The sequence below is a fragment of the Podarcis bocagei genome, assembly GCF_964188305.1.
Source record: "Podarcis bocagei genome assembly, chromosome: W".
Taxonomy (NCBI): domain Eukaryota; kingdom Metazoa; phylum Chordata; class Lepidosauria; order Squamata; family Lacertidae; genus Podarcis; species Podarcis bocagei.
In genome coordinates, this window is record NC_138131.1 from 89301446 (window position 1) to 89320216 (window position 18771).

General features: G+C 48.0%; 1 protein-coding gene across 4 annotated transcripts; it reads left to right on the plus strand.

Moving 5' to 3' along the window:
• Positions 1–68: 68 nt before the first annotated feature.
• LOC308578326 (U4/U6 small nuclear ribonucleoprotein Prp4-like) lies at positions 69–15628 on the plus strand. Of its 4 annotated transcripts, none has more exons than XM_081178598.1 (14): positions 69–148; positions 1549–1726; positions 6804–6990; positions 7093–7180; positions 7370–7449; positions 7677–7770; positions 8216–8310; positions 8777–8835; positions 9687–9810; positions 11973–12062; positions 12659–12781; positions 13967–14074; positions 14480–14598; positions 15015–15628. In XM_081178598.1, the coding sequence occupies exons 1-14, from the start codon at positions 125–127 to the stop codon at positions 15206–15208; spliced, it is 1563 nt and encodes a 520-aa protein (XP_081034724.1). In that variant the 5' UTR covers positions 69–124; the 3' UTR covers positions 15209–15628. The 4 variants fall into 4 exon arrangements, with proteins under 4 accessions (XP_081034724.1, XP_081034723.1, XP_081034726.1 ...); XM_081178597.1 differs by having other exon boundaries at positions 101–157; XM_081178599.1 differs by lacking the exon at positions 69–148 and adding an exon at positions 181–356.
• Positions 15629–18771: the final 3143 nt, after the last annotated feature.

Here is an 18771-nt window from a genome sequence, read left to right on the forward strand (position 1 = left end):
ATTGGCTGTGGCGCTCTGCAAGGGCGGGGGAAGCCGCTGTGCCGGAAGTGTTTGTGGGGAGCCCGTTGCGTGTGATTCCCCCACTACAGAGCCCCGGTCTGAGAGCAGGGGTCGGGAAAGCGCCATGGCTGCGTCGCGGATCGCCGCGGTGAATAAGGCAGGGGGTTTGAAACTGGGATAGAATGTGGTTTCTTTGTTTAAAAAACGTGTATCTTTTCATAGAAATGATAAAATGAAAAATCTGTTTGAAAGACACCAGTGTCTACTTATTTACTGCAGTGACTAACGTAACCTCACGTCGGTAGTAAAAGTTTTTAGAGCGTAACGGATTGTATCCAACTAAAGCTCAATTCAAGGTTGGACTCATTTGAATTAATGAATATGACTCGCTTGCGGCTGTTAATTTCAGTGGCTCTCCTCTTTCAGTTGAGCTGAGTTGGGTGCAACTCAACGCTTCAGCTTCTGCCACAAAAGGCAAAATGTTATGCTTTAAGAGTTCTAATATTTCTGCTGCATTAAAACAACAAGGCATTCTTTGCCACCTTAAAGACTAACAAACGTTGTTGTTTCAAAACCACCTATTAGAGTGGACTTGTAGTCCATGAAAGTTTATGCCAGAATAAATATATATATATATATGTTAGGATTGTATCCAGTGCTATCTCTACACGGAGCAGACCCACTGAAATGAATAAACATAACCAATTCAAGCCCATTAGTTTTATTGGGCCTACTCAGAGCAAGACATGGATTTCCTTTGCTTTTAAAGTACAGTGGTACCTTGGGTTAAGAACTTAATTCGTTCTGGAGGTCCGTTCTTAACCTGAAACTGTTCTTAACCTGAGGTACCACTTTAGCTAATAGGGCCTCCTGCTCCCGCCGTGTGATTTCTGTTCTCACCCTGAAGCAAAGTTCTTAACCCGAGGTACTAGGTCTGGGTTAGCGGAGTCTGTAACCTGAAGCGTCTGTAACCTGAAGCGTCTGTAACCTGAGGTACCACTGTACCATGATACTCATGGACTAACAGGACTGTTCCTGTGGAATATTTTATGTTAGTCACTGTAATAAATATATTACCAAACAGTATAATCCTTAACAATGTCAACTCACAAGAAAGTCCTATTGAGTTCAGTAGTGCTGACTCCCACAGAGGTGGGCTTAGGGTTTTAGCCTTAATGATTAACAGTATGCTGGGATTCAAAACAAAATTGTCTCATGTACTGTTTGATGGGGTGGGGGCTGTCAGATGTGCGCAGATGTCATGAGTCAGGAGTATAGGGGGAGGGGAGCTGGTTACTGCCTTTTGGCTCCATTCCTCTCCAGCCTCCTCTTCTGCCTCAGTCTGGACTGCTCTCTGCCCCATGTCTCTTCCTGCTCACTAAAGCCTGTTGCCTCTTCTCCCTCTGACCATGCATCGCTGCCCCCCTGGCTCTGAGCCTTCTTCCCCAGTTCTCTGCATCAAGCCAGCCCATGACAGCAGGTGGGGGAAAATCCAAATTTGCTCTCTTCCTTCTCCATGTAGGCTACTGCTGAGTTTCCTTCTTGCAGGGTTCAAAAACAAAGGCTTCAGATCAAGGGGATGCTCCTCCAGCCAAGAAAGCCCCAATTTTCTATGGGAGCTTAGAGGAGAAAGAGCAAGAGCGTCTCCTCAAAGGGGAGTCTGGGTTGATGGGCAAGGATGCAGTCAAAGCAGCTATTGAGGCTGGCAACATCAATATCACCAGTGGTAAGAGATGGTAGTGAGCTGACTGGGAGATGGAAGGAAAAGGATGGAGGGAAGAACTGCTTAGTGGGGCTGATAATTTGTTTAGAATGCTTGCAAGCAGGCCATTTTCAGCAAATGCTCTCAGAGAAGTTCTCAGTTCAATACTAAAATTACAATTAAATCAGGAAGTCCTTTAAAACAAATCACACTAAAGCATTACACAGCATAATGAGATTAAACGAGATGCTGACATAAAACCACATGCAAACAAAGAAGACATTCACTTGGTGCTGACAGAATGCCACAACTAAGAAGCCTGTGTCATTGTCCACCATACTTCCAAGGGTGGTAGGACCTAGAATATATCTTAATGTTTGGGTGGGTTCATGTGGGAACAGGTAATCTTTCAACTAGCCTGGCCCCAACCCATTTGGGGCTTTGTAGGTCAAAATCTGCACTTTGGCTTGAGCTTGGCAATGAACTTTAATCCAGTGTATCTCTTTAGGACAGGCAAAATAGGTTCCATATGACCAGTCCCATTTATTTGCTTTAACTGTAGTTTCCAAGCAATCTTCAAAGGCAGCCCCAAGTACAGTGCGTTATAGTAATCAGCCCATGGATAAATGTGACCAGGCTATCTTTATCCCAGGGATGCTATCAGTTATACATACAGTGGTACCTCCAGTTACAAACCTAACCCGTTCCAGAGGTCCGTTCGTAACCGGAAACCGCTCGTAACATGAAGTGCGCTTCCGCTAATGGCACCTCCCGCTGCTGCCGCACCACCGGAGCGTGGTTTCTGCTCGCATCCCGGGACAAAGTTCACAATGAGGGGCATCTACTTTCGGGTTAGTGGAGCGCGTAACCCGAAGAATTTGTAAGGGGGACGGTTCGCAACATGAGGTACCACTGTAGTTCTTTACAGGAGAAAGCAAGCAAGAGACAAATCCCTGCCCTGAGGTCTTTATAATTTAAATCTAGATAGGGGTAGCAAAAAGCAAAACACTAGATGAGAAGGAGTGTCACAGGTGGCAGCAGATCAATGTGGGTAGGTTTCGTTTCAGGGGAACAAATGCTTGTTGGCTAGCTCCTGCGCATCTGCAGATCCTATTTGTTCCCTCTGGATATAAAAATGTGTACTTCCAGTGGCCATAAGAGATTGTGCTCTCTTACCCCCCCCCCCCAGCAAAACATTAATTACATTTTGCCTTTGTATGAATGTTGATTTTAAGCCATTTGGGGAGCCAGTTTTGGCTGAAAAGAGGGATAATAATAATAATAAATTTTATTTATATCCCACCCTCCCCAGCCGAAGCCGGTCTCAGGGCGGCTAACAACAATCAAATAATCAGTCAAATAGTCACACAATCTAAAAATATTTCATTATGAAAATTAATTAAATCGAATTGATGGCAACCAATTAAGCAAAATTCTGTGCAGGTTGCCAGAGGAGGGAGTCAGGCTGTGCCCTGACCAAAGGCCTGGCGGAACAACTCTGTCTTGCAGGCCCTGCGGAAAGATGTCAGGTCCCGCAGGGCCCTAGTCTCTTGGGACAGAGCGTTCCACCAGTTTGGAGCCGCAGCCGAGAAGGCCCTGGCTCTAGTTGAGGCCAGCCTAACCTCTCTGAGGCCTGGGACCTTGAGGATGTTATTATTTGCAGACCGTAGGTTTCTCTGTGGGGCATACCAGGAGAGGCGGTCCCGTAGGTACGAGGGTCCTAGGCCGTATAGGGCTTTAAAGGTTAAAACCAGCACCTTAAACCTGATCCTGTACTCCACCGGGAGCCAGTGCAGCTGGTATAGTACCGGATGAATGTGCTCTCGCAGCGAAGACCCCATAAGGAGTCTCGCCGCGGCATTCTGCACCCGCTGGAGTTTCTGGGTCAGTCTCAAGGGCAGCCCCACGTAGAGCGAGTTACAATAATCCAGTCTGGAGGTGACCGTCGCATGGATCACAGTGGCTAGGTCAGGACGAGAGAGATAAGGTGCCAACTGCTTAGCTTGGCGGAGATGAAAAAATGCCGCCTTTGTTATAGCTGTAATCTGCGCCTCCATAGAGAGGGAGGTATCGAAGATTACACCCAAACTCTTAACGGACGGTGCTGGCACTAATTGCACCCCCGCAAGAGATGGGAGTTGCCCCCTCGATCCCATATCGTCCCGCCCCAGCCAGAGGACCTCTGTCTTCGAAGGATTTAACTTCAACCGGCTCCCACGTAACCATCCAGCCACAGCTTCCAGACATCTGGTCAGTGTGTCTGGGGCCGAGTCAGGATGGCCATCCATCAACAGATAGAGTTGGGTGTCATCAGCATACTGATGGCAACCCAGCCCAAAACTCCGGACAAGCTGGGCGAGGGGGCGCATAAAGATGTTAAAAAGCATCGGGGAGAGAATTGCACCCTGAGGCACTCCACACACCAAGGAGTGGCGTGATGACAATTCCCCCCCAAGCGCCACCCTCTGTCCCCGACCAGAGAGAAACGAGCGCAGCCATTGAAGGACTGTGCCCTGGATCCCCACGTCGGCAAGGCGGTGGTCCAGGAGTTCGTGATCGACCATGTCAAAGGCTGCTGACAGATCTAGAAGAATCAGCAGCCCCGACCTGCCTCGATCCAGCTGCCTGTGGAGATCATCTGTTAGGACGACCAGAGCCGTCTCGGTCCCATGACCAGCCCGGAAGCCGGACTGGAATGGATCCAGAGCAGATGTTTCATCCAGAAACCTACCAAGCTGTTCAGCAACCGCTCTCTCAATCACCTTACCCAGGAATGGAAGATTCGAGACTGGGCGGTAATTGGATAGATCTGAGGGATCTAATGATGTTTTCTTTAAGAGCGGACGCACCACCGCCTCCTTCAGTTCCCCTGGGAATAATTTGTTCCCCTGGGACAAATTGATGATATCCCCCAGGGGGCCCCGCACCTCGTCTGGACACGCTCTAATCAGCCATGACGGGCACGGGTCAAGAGGACAGGTGGTGGGCTTTCCAGCTTGGAGGAATCTGTCCACATCGGCTGGAGATATCCGGTCAAAGTGGTCCAATACTGGACCCGAGCACAGTCGAGGGGCCTCCAGTTCCTTTATTGTATCCAAATTGGCAGGGAGGTCATGGCGGAGCAACAGGACCTTCTCCGCAAAAAAGCTCGCAAATGCCTCACAGCTGTGTGTCAGATTGTTATTTAAATTTGGCTGTCCTTCAAGGGACGTTAAGAGACCGAATTATACTAAATAATTGCGCCGGGCGAGAGCTAGCGGATGCAATGGAGGCCGAGAAGTAAGACTTCTTAGCGGCCTTCACTGCCATCTCATAGGTTTTCATAAAAACCCTATAAGATGTTCTTGAGGCTCTGTCACGGGCACCCCGCCATACTCGCTCTAGCCGTCTGAGGTCCCGCTTCATTTTCCGAAGCTCCTCGGTAAACCAGGGAGCCCGGTTTCTGCGGGGTCGCAGAGGGCGCTTAGGTGTGATCTCATTGATGGCTGCCAGGAGCTGGGTATTCCAGCCCTCAACAAGCTCAGTCAATGAGTCGCCGGGGGAGCAAGGTCCCGCAAGGCTTGACGGAATCTATCCGGGTCCATCAGCCTCTGCGGGCGAGCCCAAATCGGCTCGCCACCTAAGCAGGGTGGGGGTGGAAAGTCAATCCTGGCTTTCAGAGCATAGTGATCAGACCATGGCACCTTCATCGAAGGAGACATGATCACATCTATACCGGCGCCAAAGATCAAATCCAGCGTGTGGCCTGCTTGATGTGTGGGGCCCGAAACAAACTGGGAGAGCCCTACTGTCGCCATGGAAGACACCAGGTCCAGAGCCAGTGAGGAGGGAGTGGCATCAGCATGGAAGTTGAAGTCTCCCAATACCAATAGGTTAGGGAACTCCAAGGCCCAGCCGGCCACCGCCTCCAGCAGGCCTGACAGGGTGGCTGCTGGTGCGTTAGGTAGCCGGTACACCAGCCAGACAGCCAAGCTCTCCTCGGAGCCCCACACTAGACCAACACATTCAATGCCGGGGATCGATGGCGGTGGTAGAGCCCTGAAAGAACAATCTTCCCGGATTAATACTGCCACCCCTCCCCCGCGGCCCACAGTCCGTGACTGGTGGAGGACGGAGAAACCCGGGGGTGCAATCTCTCGTAAGGTAACAGTTACCCCTTCGCGCACCCAGGTCTCCGTCACACAAGCCAGGTCGACTCCCTGCGAGGTAAAGAAATCTCGCAGGGTAGTGGTTTTGTTGCCTATAGACCTGGCATTGCACAACACCAGTGAAGGAGGTGAGTAATCCTTGCTCACCCTACCCTTGTCTCTCGGGATGGGGCGCAGATTGGAAGGGGTACGAGCATATCCGTATCTCGATCCCCTTCGCCTATGACATCTGCCCCCACCGCCATACCTCCCTCGCCCCTCCACGGTAGCAATCCCAAGCCTCATACTAACCTCCATTTACAAAATAGAAAACAAAACAACCAAAACAATTATGCCCAAACAAAACCAGTCCCCACCCCACTCAAATGTCCAACCCCAAAACCAAAACAAGACGGAACAAACAAAAATACATAGATAAAAACCACCATTCACGGTGGTACAACAAAGTAAACAATAAAAACACCTTTAAAACAACTTAAAATATATATAAACATCTTTAACATTTGCTGCAGATAATGAAATAATATAATATTATAAAAAACAACAACCCCCATTTAAGGTGCTGCAAATTAAAAGCAATTAAAACATTTAAAACTATTTTGTCCATTGCTGCCGGTAGCTGCTCAGTCCTCTAAACTGTAATGGTAGTGCAGGCCCCGCCCCCTAGGCCAGATGGAGTTGGCAGGAGAGGGAGCGGTCTTCCCAGCACTCACACAAGCAGCAACAGCAGCCGTCAAAGTCTTAAGCCACAGGCCTCACTGATAACATAAGCTTTGACCTGGACACTCAAGGAGCAGAGAGAGGTGACACAGCATATACCACATATTGTTGCTCTTTGAATGTGGCTTCATTGGAATGAAGCAAACTTTTGAAGTGAGGGTCAAGTGTTGAGGCTTTGTAGGGTCCTGTTGGGGTTGTATTTCCTATAACCTTTGGCTTTCTACTATGATCAGGTGAAGTTTTTGACTTGGAAGAGCACATCAGCGAGCGCCAGGCAGAGGTCCTGGCAGAGTTTGAGCGCCGGAAGCGTGCCAGGCAAATCAATGTTTCCACAGATGACTCTGAGGTCAAGGCCTGCTTACGAGCCCTCGGGAAGCCCATCACACTTTTTGGAGAGGGCCCTGCAGAAAGGAGGGAGAGGTGAGAGAGGATGAAATTGACTTGCTCTCACTTCCTTTTCCAGTTCATTGATGTGACTCATATAAACAAAGGCAAGTTAATCTTCACTTTATTTCTCAACAGGCTACGTAACATTCTGTCTGTGGTTGGCACAGACGCATTGAAGAAGACCCAAAAAGAAGATGAGAAGTCCAAGAAATCAAAAGAGGAGGTAATAAATTTTAAAGTGTGTTATGAGTGACAGCAGCTCTGGGGTTTCAAATGGGAGTCTTCACAAACCCTGGGAGCTCACACTTTCCCACTGAGCTCCGACCTTTCCCCTTAGCTATAAATGTGTGCCCACTATAGTACCCAAGTCTCACAAGAGATACCCACCCCTTTAATGTTTCATTTCTCTTAGTATCAGCAAACCTGGTACCACGAAGGACCAAATACCTTGAAGACGGCCAGACTGTGGATCGCCAACTACTCCCTCCCTCGGTAAGGGGCTGGGATTGAGAAATGCTAACGCAAACATTGATGAGGCCTTGTATATCTATTGTCCCTAACTAGAGTGGTGGTGATGGTTGAGAAATGGGGGATTTCAAACCCACCTCAAAAGACAGATGGCACGTGGCAGAAGAATTGTCACCATTACAACTTGTAGGCCTCTGCAAGGGTTGAATATGGGCAAGACCTGGTTGCATTAATTTTTGTTCCCTTCACAGGGCAATGAATCGATTGGAGGAAGCCCGGCTGCTCAAGGAGGTCCCTGAGGCCACACGGACTTCCCAGAAACAGGAGCTGCACAAATCTCTAAGGGTAAGTGGGACCCATCTCTGCTATGACTTAAAAGTTCTGGGCACTGGGCTGCTGCAGCCCAGAAGGCCCCCGAGATGCTGAGGTTCAAATGAGCTTGCAGAAGGCTTCTGTGCCTCTGCTCCTCCTCAGCATAATTCAATGGTAGATCAAATGCTTTGCATGTGGATGATCCCAGGTTGACTCCCTGGCATCTCCATCTCCTGGACAAGGAAAGATCTCTGCTGGTTGCTTGGAATTCAGCTGCCAGTTCAGAGCACATAACATTGCACTAAATGGGTCCCACAATTCAGCTCAGTAGGAAACACTACTGGGGGTGAGGTGGGGGAGCAGCCTGGGCAGGAAACGTCATCTCTTTTCTTTACCATCTCAGCGCCATCTCATTTTATTGAGCCCTTCATTTCCTCTGGTGGCAAAATATTATCTTTTTTTGTTGTTTTTCTTTCAGTCTTTGAATAATTTCTGCAGCCAAATTGGAGACGACCGCCCTATCTCCTATTGCAACTTCAGCCCCAACTCCAAGCTCCTGGCTACAGCTTGCTGGTAAACTTTGTTCTGCTTTTCATTATGTCCCTCCCAATCCTGCTAAGTTCTCCTATAGTGCACAGGAGAGGCTGCCTGAGCTGTTGGGAGCAGTCATAAAATCATAAAATTGTAGAGCTGGAAAGGATCCCGAAAGTCATCTTGTCCAACGCCCTGTAATTAGCAAGTTCTGGAAGGCTATTGTGGGAGTAGTTTTTAGAATGTGATAGTTCTGTGGGTGCATTTTATCATTTTGTTGAAGGTTGTTTTTAGACTTGCTATCTTCTGTTTTGTTTTTAGACTTGTTATCTTGCAACTGAATTTTGCTTGGTTTTTATATGTGTTTGGTTTTTTTTTTACTCTCTTAGCTTCCTTGATTGCTTTTGTTTGATTGGTTTTGTTTGTAAAACAGAAAGACAAGGGATAGAAAACATTTTAAGATAAAATAAAATGCCAGTCAGTTTTCCTTCTGCCTTTTCTCTCCCAGGAGTGGCCTCTGTAAACTGTGGTCAGTGCCGGATTGTAATCTCATCTGCACTTTGCGAGGTATAGTATCTGACTCCCACCGCACCCATTGCCAAAGCAGCCTGCTTTTCTCTTATCTTCCCTCAAATGACTGGAGCAATTACAGTATATGGCTGATTAGGAGCATAAGGCTACATGGGTGGGAGGCTATGAATTTTGAGAGTGGTGCTGTGCAAACTTCTTCCTTTATTTGTTTGTCCCCCTTGGGCTTGGGTGAGATGGCATTCCTTTCTGGAAGACAGCCTTGACTCTAATAATCAGTGTTGGGAGTCATATCCTATAGGTCCACTGCTTAGCTGCTGACTAATTCAGAGCATGGGAACGTCAGACCCGTGGGCCACATGTGGCCCTCACAGCCTCTCTGGCCCTTGGGGCTCTCTTCAAACTGCACCAACCCTGCTTGGCACCCTCCTTTAGTGTTTTTACTTGGGTGGAATGTGGCCTTGAATTCTGATCAGGCCTGGAAGGAGACTAGAAATGGGAGTGTGAAGGCAGGTAGCCTACTATACAAAGGGAAAAGCTGCATTTGTTGCTCCACCTTCTTTTGCTTTTGGCCCCTCCCACTATTGGCATGCAGCAGAAGACACTCAAGAAGGGCGTGAAGCAGGGAGAGTGAAGTGTGTGGCCTGAGGGGAAAGAGTGAATTAGTGTGGGGAGAGTGCCAAGGACCAAAGTGGAAGGCCTTGAGAGCCACATTTGGCTTACAGGGCCAAGGTTCCCCACCCCGGCTTTAGCACAAAAACTAAATTTGGAGTGATTCCCAGTCAAAGAGTCTCTTCGGAGCAATAGGAAGAGGCCCAGACTCAGACAGAGGAAGCAAGCTTAAAATTGGCTGGCTCTCAAACTGTCTGTCTGTCTCGTCTGTTCCCAAGGGCACAACACCAACGTTGGAGCCATTGTCTTTCACCCAAAGGCAACCATCTTCCTGGACAAGAAGGACGTCAACCTGGCTTCATGCGCAGCAGATGGCTCTGTCAAACTCTGGAGTCTTGAAAGGTACGCCTGGGCCCAGGAAAATCAGTTGCCTTCCCTTCCTTATTTTATTGGCTGCTGCGGGTGGTAGAGAAAAATATTAAAGAATGGCTTCCTGCTTAACCTCCTTCTGCAACAAACAAAACACTAACACAAGTGATTGAGGCAGGGGCATGACCACACCATACTTTTAAAGCACATGGCTCCCCCCAAAGAATCCTGGGAGCTGTAGTTTGTTACAAGTGCTGGGAATTATAGTCCTGTGAGGGTGAACTATAGTTCCCAGAGTTATTTTGCTGTGGGTGCTTTTGGGGGCCTGATCCAGCAGTGCTCCTCTCTCCTTATAATGAGGCTTCTTTTCTGTGTTACTGTTTCTAAACCTTTATAGAGACACGAGTTTGCTTGGCTTATTGGTTGTGCCCCCTGGCCCAAACTGTGAGGTGGGGGGTTCCCACTTCTCCCCCATGTCATACTTGTCTTACTTTTTACACCTCTTGTCTTGCTATGTCCCCAGATAGGCTGCATTTGTTCCAACAGTCAAGGCACTGTGACTCTTGGGGAAGGCAGTTGATTCTGTCAGTGCGTTATCCAAGGAAACAGAGAGAGAGCAGATTCTTTAATTGGGCCTCAGGGAAGAGGTTTATTTCTGTCAGATACTGTTGCTGTGGGCCGAAGCATCAGTGGTGGTAAATTCGCACTCCTTCTCTCAGTCTTGGGTGCCTGTGAGGTCATAGAATCATAGAATCATAGAATTGTCAAGTTGGAAGGGACCACAAGGGTCATTGAATCCAACCCCCTGCAATGCAGGAATCTTTTGCTCAAACTCATATTTAGTGATAGATTTTTTCCCACCTGTTGAACTCGAGACCCTCTTATGCAACAGTAAGGGACCTGTGGCCCATGGGCCTGACTGGGCCTGGCAGGGAACCTGATATGGCCCATGGGGCCATTTTTGCCAAGCCACACCTGCCCCACCCCTGACATCTTGTATAACATGGGGCAGGTAAAGACACGGCCGCAAAAGGAACAAGTAGAAGAGCTTTAAAACATGTTGTTCTGGGGCCATTCTGTGGCTTGTTATATTGATGTCAAATTCAAACCCCACTGGGCTAGGCTTCCTTCTGGAGTTCCCTGAGTTCCTTCACCTTTTGTTTAAGAAAGTCAGGGTTGCGTGTACAGGACTGGATCATTCCATCAACAAGGGGGCTCAATCAAACTGAAGAGAGCAGCTACAGTAAGTGGAGCTGGTCTAGTAGCTCTTATACTTGAGGAAGTATTAGGACTTCCTCCTGCCAATGAGGTTACTGGTTCACTATCCAGTTGCTTTCTTTTGGAACACAGGGTTGTAGACCCATTGAAATGCATGGACATGCATTAATTTCACTGGGTCTACTCTGAAATGAACTGAATTGAATACAACCCCATAGGAAGCTGCTTTATAGCAAGCCAGACTAATTGCCTCTCAAGGCCACTGTTGTCTGCTCTAACAGGCAGTGGCTCTCCACAGTTTCAGGTGGGAGGATTTCCCAGCCGTACTTGGAGACACCAGGGATTGAATCTGGGATTCTTTTGCCTGCAGAGTGTGTCTACCACTGAGCCACAACTGCTCTGCTTGGGCAGGCAGGGTTTTCCCTTCTGTTTCGAATGCCCTTTGATTACTTTAATATTTGTACTTTGCAGCCCTGGGAACAATGGGGAGTAGCCTACATGAAGCATCCCAAGCTGCCTGTGTATTTTTGCAGCCAGTCAGAGACAGCATTGTTTGTTTACTTGTGAACTAGTTTTGCAAAGCCCCGTCACAACATATTTTAGGCTTGAAAGGCAGCAAGCAGTGTACAAATCTTATACAGTAGTATACTATGACTAAGCTGTTAATAAAGTCATTGGATAAAGCCAAGCTAGTCTGTGAATCTTTCAATAACAACTGAAACATTTTTCTCTTCTGGGCACCCTTCAGGGGGGTCACTTACCAGTGGTGGGTGGAGTAACTACTGTAAATTTTACCTTCACACAGCAGATTAGTTTCTGTACACCCCCCCCCCTCTGTCCTCCAGCCAGCCAGCTGGATCCACCCATCGCACCTTTCCCTTTCTCCTATTCTGTATTGCTCCCTCTTTATTTTAGTCTCTCTTATGGGACAGTCAGCATCATCAAGAATTTGCCGTGAGATGTTGTGTTTCTTTCAGTGATGAACCAGTGGCTGACATCGAGGGACACACAGCGAGAGTAGCCCGGGTGGCATGGCATCCCTCTGGCAGGTTTCTGGGCACCACCTGGTAAGTCAGAGGAGGGGGTGCTGCCCAAAGGGCCACACATGGCACCTGGTCTAATTTCTTGTGGGTAGCAAGGAGGTGAATAAATAGGGAAATGATGTGATGGAGAAAGAGGAAGAGCAGAGAGCAGCAGAAAGAAAAGGAAGAAAAGAGAGTTCCTTCCATTGTTAGTAGTCTCACCACCACTGGCAATGCCACCACCATGGGTTACCTTCGAAATAATTCTGCCCTCGATAGAAAAACAGTTGTTGTCATCCCCTTGTGATATGTTACTTCTTTCCACTCAGCCCAGCACTCATTACACAAGACTGGAAAGTGAGAGGTCAGAATGGGAGGAAGCTGCAGTTGAAGATCCCAATACTGAGCAGAGAATTGAATTATGTGTCCTAAATGCTACACATATCCCTGTATCAGTTGGCTGATCGTCTAAGTTTGTGGGGGCCAGGGGCAGATTAGATTAATTCCATGGTCTTAGCTTGTAGTGGAGATCAGGATAGACAATCCAGCCACCTGCTTGAACTTCGGGGGGGGGGGACCTGTTGGGGCCTTGTGAGATATTCACTTGAGTCTTTGTCTCTTCTCCACCTCCCCCCCTGCAGCTATGACCACTCTTGGCGCCTGTGGGACCTGGAGGCTCAGGAGGAAATCTTGCACCAGGAGGGGCACAGCAAAGGAGTTTACGACATCACCTTCCATGTTGACGGCTCCCTTTCTGCCATTGGGTAAATCTACATGCATGTGCAAGTCCTAACCCTCCCTGGGGGTGTCACTGAGCAAGTATCAGCCAGTCAGTAATGATGCTCATTCTTGCTAGTTCTAAAATGCCAGAAAAGAGAGAGAACTGGTTGGGATTCTACCTTCAGAAGATCCCACTCAAGTCTTCACTCCTGGAGCTAAAAAGTCACAGGGTGGAAATTCTAATGAGGGAGGGGCCATAGCTTCGATAAGAGCGTCTGCTCTGCGTGGAGAAAGTCACAGCTTCAATCCCCAATGGTTATCTTCCTATCTATAATCCTGGAGAGCAGCTGCCAGTCAGTGTAGACACTACTGAATTAGATGGACCAATGTTCTGACTCATTTCTAGGAAACTTCCTTTGTTCCTAATAGCTTGACTGTATTCCTGAGTTTATACTGCTCATTAAAATAAAAGTTTCAACTTTTTAGGGCAATATTAAGATTTGCCCCATCATTGTTCTTAATTTGCAAATTCTGATCTGGGCAGCTCTTGCTTTAGCTTGTTTGTAATTGAGTCGATCCTTCATTGTCATGTAACTATGCTTTGGAACTCCCTGCCTATTGACATTAAGCAAGCTATATAGTTTTAGGCACCTGCTGAATCCTTTTTTTTTTTTTTTGGCTTGAAAAGCCTACCCAAGTGCATAATTTAGTTACTTTGTTTTTAAAGTTCTACTTATTTTTATGCGTGTTTATAATGCCAATGGCTTTTAGGTATATTTGCTTTTTAATTGTTCTGTAGATTTTAGCTATGTTTCACGTTCAGTTTTTGTACTCCTCTTAGATAACTTTTTGATTTAAGTGCATAATAAATATTCTAAATCTATGCAAACAAAGTGTGCTAATTAGACTTTCCTACATGTGATTTGCCAGGTAGGTCAGATCTGGGTCCTGCTTGCAAAACCTTGGAACTGCAGACAGGAGGTGGTAGTAACATGGGAGGCAATCCGAGCTGCATTGCAGAAAGGCTTTGCTCCAATTTAACAACTGTGGTTCGCAGAAGCTCCTTTGGCTCCTGTTTAGTGATGTTAAGAGGCATCCAGCCTAGGTGACAACTAAAGAGGAAAGAAGATCCAAAGATGGCTTTAAGTGATGCCTCTTATTCAGAGTGGAAGCATGGGAAGGGGGTTGTGTGAGAAAGAGATTGTTTGACGTTTTTCTCTTCCTTTCAGTGGCCTTGATGCATTTGGCCGCGTGTGGGATCTGCGCACAGGGCGTTGTATCATGTTTTTGGAGGGTCATCTCAAGGAGATCTATGGGATCAACTTTTCCCCTAACGGGTAAGAACCAATTTGCCTTCCCCTCTTGGGGTGCAGGTCTTAATATTGACACACAGACAACTAACTTCTGCTTGGAGTAGATTAATTGAAATTAATGGAACTAATTTGGTCTGCATGCACACTATACATTCAAAGCACATTTCCCACCCCAAATCACCCTGGGAATTTTAGTTTCCCCCTCACAGAGCTTATAATTCCCTATGCCCTTAGTAAACTACAGTTCCCAGGATTCTTTGGCAGAAGCCGTGTGCTTTAAATGTATGATGGGTACATAGCCTTCCCCCCTCCTCCAATATATTTTATTAAAGCTTTTTCATAATCATGTAGGATTATGAATAGGGCTGAAACTGGGAACAACCCCCTTGCACGCAAACCCGAATTCCTCCTCTTCCGTACTTCTCATAGGTACCACATTGCCACTGAAAGCGGCGACAACACCTGTAAAGTGTGGGATCTCCGCCAGAGAAAGTGCATCTACACCATCCCTGCCCATCAGAACCTGGTGACCAGAGTGAAGTTTGAACGTAAGTCTCTGTAGCTGCTAATGCCTTTTCCCAGAAACTGAGGATATATAATGGGTTGAAAAGTACCTTGTCTGTGGTTTCCATGTGCAACATAGATTCCCAAGACTTGGATATATACCGCTCCCCACCCTCCCCAAATACACTGGCTCTTGAGAATAGCCTGTATGCTCTGTCACTCACCCTCCCTCTTCCTGCATCCCCCGTTCCCTGCTTATGGTTGGCTTTTGGGTAAGGTTTTGGGGAAACTGGTAGCACTCTGGAAGTTGTTGGACTCCCATCAGCCCCAGCCAGCATAGCTAATGGTCATGGACGATGGGAGTTGTAGTTCCTCACCCCTGCTGTAAGTGGTAAATCTCTATATTACCTCCTTAGTCCTCCTCCCCACTTCCTGTTATTTTTCTCTTTCCGCCACCCAGCAAATCATGGCAACTTCCTGCTTACTGGATCTTACGACAACACAGCCAAGGTCTGGACGCACCCAGGCTCATCCCCGCTGAAAACCTTGGCAGGACACGAGGGCAAAGTCATGGGCTTGGACATCTCCCTGGACGGGCAGCTGATCGCCACATGCTCTTATGACAGGACTTTCAAGCTTTGGATGGCAGAGTAGGCGGAAGGAGCATTTCTGCCGGATTGGCCCTGCCCAGCTCCCGCAGCCAAGGAAGGCAGCCTGCTGTGACTCCCTGGGCCTCCGCTGCAGATCAGGGCATGGTTTGATGCACTTCTGGGATACTGCCTCCTCCTAACACATGCACACACCCTCTGGTCAGGCCAAGCTGAGTTTGAGAATGCCTTTCCTATTGCATTTTGCTTTAGTTGTGTACTCTCCTCTCCCTTCCCTGTGGAATTGGCTTGCATTGATCCAGCACTACCAACCTTTAGGAATACCCAGGGTGCTAACAGAGATGGTAGGGTGGGTTGTTCTGGTTGTTATTTTGGAGTGGGGTCACAGCTTCTTCTCACTCGGACAGAGACTTTTCTTGAAAAACGACACCCTAACATTAAAGCAGAGTGGCTGCTTGAAAATGGTGACGCCTGTGTGGGTTGCGTTTTTGACACATTTCTTGAGCCAAACAGCCTCTGGTGATGGGGTGCCTCCCCTGCCCCACCCATCAGTGCTCAGCTTTCCTATTATCACTCCTGCATTCATAGAATCATAAAGTTGGTAGGGACCTTAAGGATCATTAGCCCAGGAATGGTGAAACCACAGGCCCCCTAAGCCAGATGTGGCCCTCCAGGCTTCCCTGCCTGGCCCTCAGGACTCTCCCCTGGCCACAACCCTCCACAAACCATGTTTCACATCCTCCCTGAGAGTTTTTGCCTGGCAGGAATGCGTTCTTTCACTCTGATAATACTTCTTGCTTGCCTAGATGAAGGATATGGAAGGGCGTGTGTGGATATGGAAACTGGCCTGCTGCACAGAGGTAACATTTACATTAGCTGCCCTACTCATTTTTGCCTCACCCCACCTACCACTGGCATGTGGAGCTCAGAAGGTTGCCCAGAATAATTTATATGAAGCCGTGGACAGAGATAATCTGGGGGTTGGAGCTGGGTGTTCATCAGTATGAGGATACCCAGCTCTACCTCTCATATAAATCAGAACCAGTGAAGGCGGTGAACGTCCTGTGTGGGTGTCTGGAGACAATTGGGCGATGGATGGCAGTCAATATATTGAGGTGGAATCCCGACAAGACAGAAGTATTGGGGGACGGAGGAGGGCCGGTGTGGGAAATTCCCTGGTCCTGAATGGAGTAACTGTGCCTCTGAAGGACCAGGTCACAATCTGAGGGTCATTTTAGATGCACAGCTGTCCATGGAGATGCAGGTCAATTTTGTATCCAGAGCAGTTGTCTACTAGTTCCATTTGGTACACCAGCTGCAACCCTACCTTCCTATGCACTGTCTTGCCAGAGTGGTACATGTTCTGGTTATCTCCCACTTGCACTACTGCCACATGATGTTCATGGAGCTAACTTTGAAGGTGACTTGGAAACCACAACTAATCCAGAATGTGGCAGCTACACTGGTGACTGGGAGCAGCCGCTGCGACCATATAACACGGGTTCCGGAGGATCTGCACTGGCTCCCAGTACGTTTCTGAGCACAATTCAAAGTGTGGGTGTTGACCTGTAAAGCCCTAAATGGCCTCAACCCAGTACACTTGAAGGAGCATCTCCACCCCCGTCGTTTAGCCTGGACACAGGATCCGGCTCTGAGAACCTTCTCTGCAAGAAGTGAGGTTACAGGGAACCAGGCAGAGGGCCTTCTCGGTAACGGCACCCTCCCTGGGAACGCCCTCCTGTCATATGCCAAAACATTTGAAGGCAGTCCTGTATAGGGAAGCTTTTTAATGTTTGATGTTTGATTATGCTTTTTCTTATTTCTCGGGAACAACCCAGAGGGGCTAAGGCAACTCATTCAGATGAGTGGGGTACAAATATAATAATAACAACTACAGTTGTTGTTGTTGTTGGAAGAAGAAGCTTAAACAAGAGGGCAAGGCTTATTTTCATTTTCTTTAACCCCAAAGCCATTTACAAAAAAAGTAAAATCAAGAAAAAACCACAACCAATCCTTAAAAAGTATACAGAAGTTAAAATACTAAAACAGATTAAAATTACTTCTACTTTGTAAGCATCCGGGTAGGCTTGGCAAGCACGAAAGAGAGTACAGTGAAGGCTCCTGCTTGAATTCAATAGGCCAGGAGTTCCACAGTGTTGGCATTGCCACACTAAGCAATTGAAAGACGGGTGTTGTTTGGCAGCTGTAGCAGCACCAATTCCACTGTACAAAGCGAGTGGGCACAGGTGGGGTAAGGAAATCTCATGAGTAAACGGGTCCAAGCTGTTTTGCTACCCAAGTTTTTCTTCAGTTTTACAGAGCATGATTTGCAGATTTTGTATGCTTTTTATTGTAATATATGGATCCCCCCCTAATAATAATAATAATAATAATAATAATAATAATAATAATAATAATAATTTATTATTTGTACCCCGCCCATCTGGCTGGGTTTCCCCAGCCACTCTGGGCGGCTTCCAACAAAGATGAAGAATACACTAAAATGTCACATATTAAAAACTTCCCTGATGTCTTCTGAATGTCAGGTAGTTGTTTATCGCTTTGACATCTGATGGGAGGGCGTTCCACAGGGCGGGCGCCACCACCGAGAAGACCCTCTGCCTGGTTCCCTGTAACTTGGCCTCTCGCAGTGAGGGAACCGCCAGAAGGCCCTCGGAGCTGGACCTCAGTGTCCGGGCAGAACGATGGGGGTGGAGACGCTCCTTCAGATATACTGGACCAAGGCCATTTAGGGCTTTAAAGGTCAGCACCAACACTTTGAATTGTGCTTGGAAACGTACTGGGAGCCAATGTAGGTCTTTCAAGACTGGTGTTATATGGTCTTGGCGGCCGCTCCCAGTCACCAGTCTAGCTGCCGCATTCTGGATTAGTTGTAGTTTCCAGGTCACCTTCAAAGGTAGCCCCACGCAGAGCGCATTGCAGTAGTCCAAGCGGGAGATAACCAGAGCATGCACCACTCTGGCGAGACAGTCCGCAGGCAGATAGGGTCTCAGCCTACGTACCAGATGGAGCTGGTAAACAGCTGCCCTGGATACAGATTTGACCTGTGCCTCCATGGACAGCTGTGAGTCCAAAATGACTCCCAGGCTGCGCACCTGGTCCTTCAGGGGCACAGTTACCCCATTCAGGACCAGGGAATCCTCCACACCTGCCCGCCTCCTGTCCCCCCAAAACAGTACTTCTGTCTTGTCAGGATTCAACCTCAATCTTTTAGCCGCCATCCATCCTCCAACCGCCTCCAGACACTCACACAGGACCTTCACCGCCTTCACTGGTTCTGATTTGAAAGAGAGGTAGAGCTGGGTATCATCCGCATACCGATGAACACCCAGCCCAAACCTCCTGATGATCGCTCCCAGTGGCTGCATGTAAATGTTGAAAAGCATGGGGGAGAGGACAGAACCCTGAGGCACCCCACAAGTGAGGGCCCAGGGGTCTGAACACTCATCCCCCAACACCACTTTCTGAACACGGCCCAGGAGGAAGGAGCGGAACCACTGTATATATAAACAGTGCCCCCAGCTCCCAGCCCCTCAAGACGGTCCAGTAGGATGTTATGGTCGATGGTATCAAATGCCGCTGAGAGAT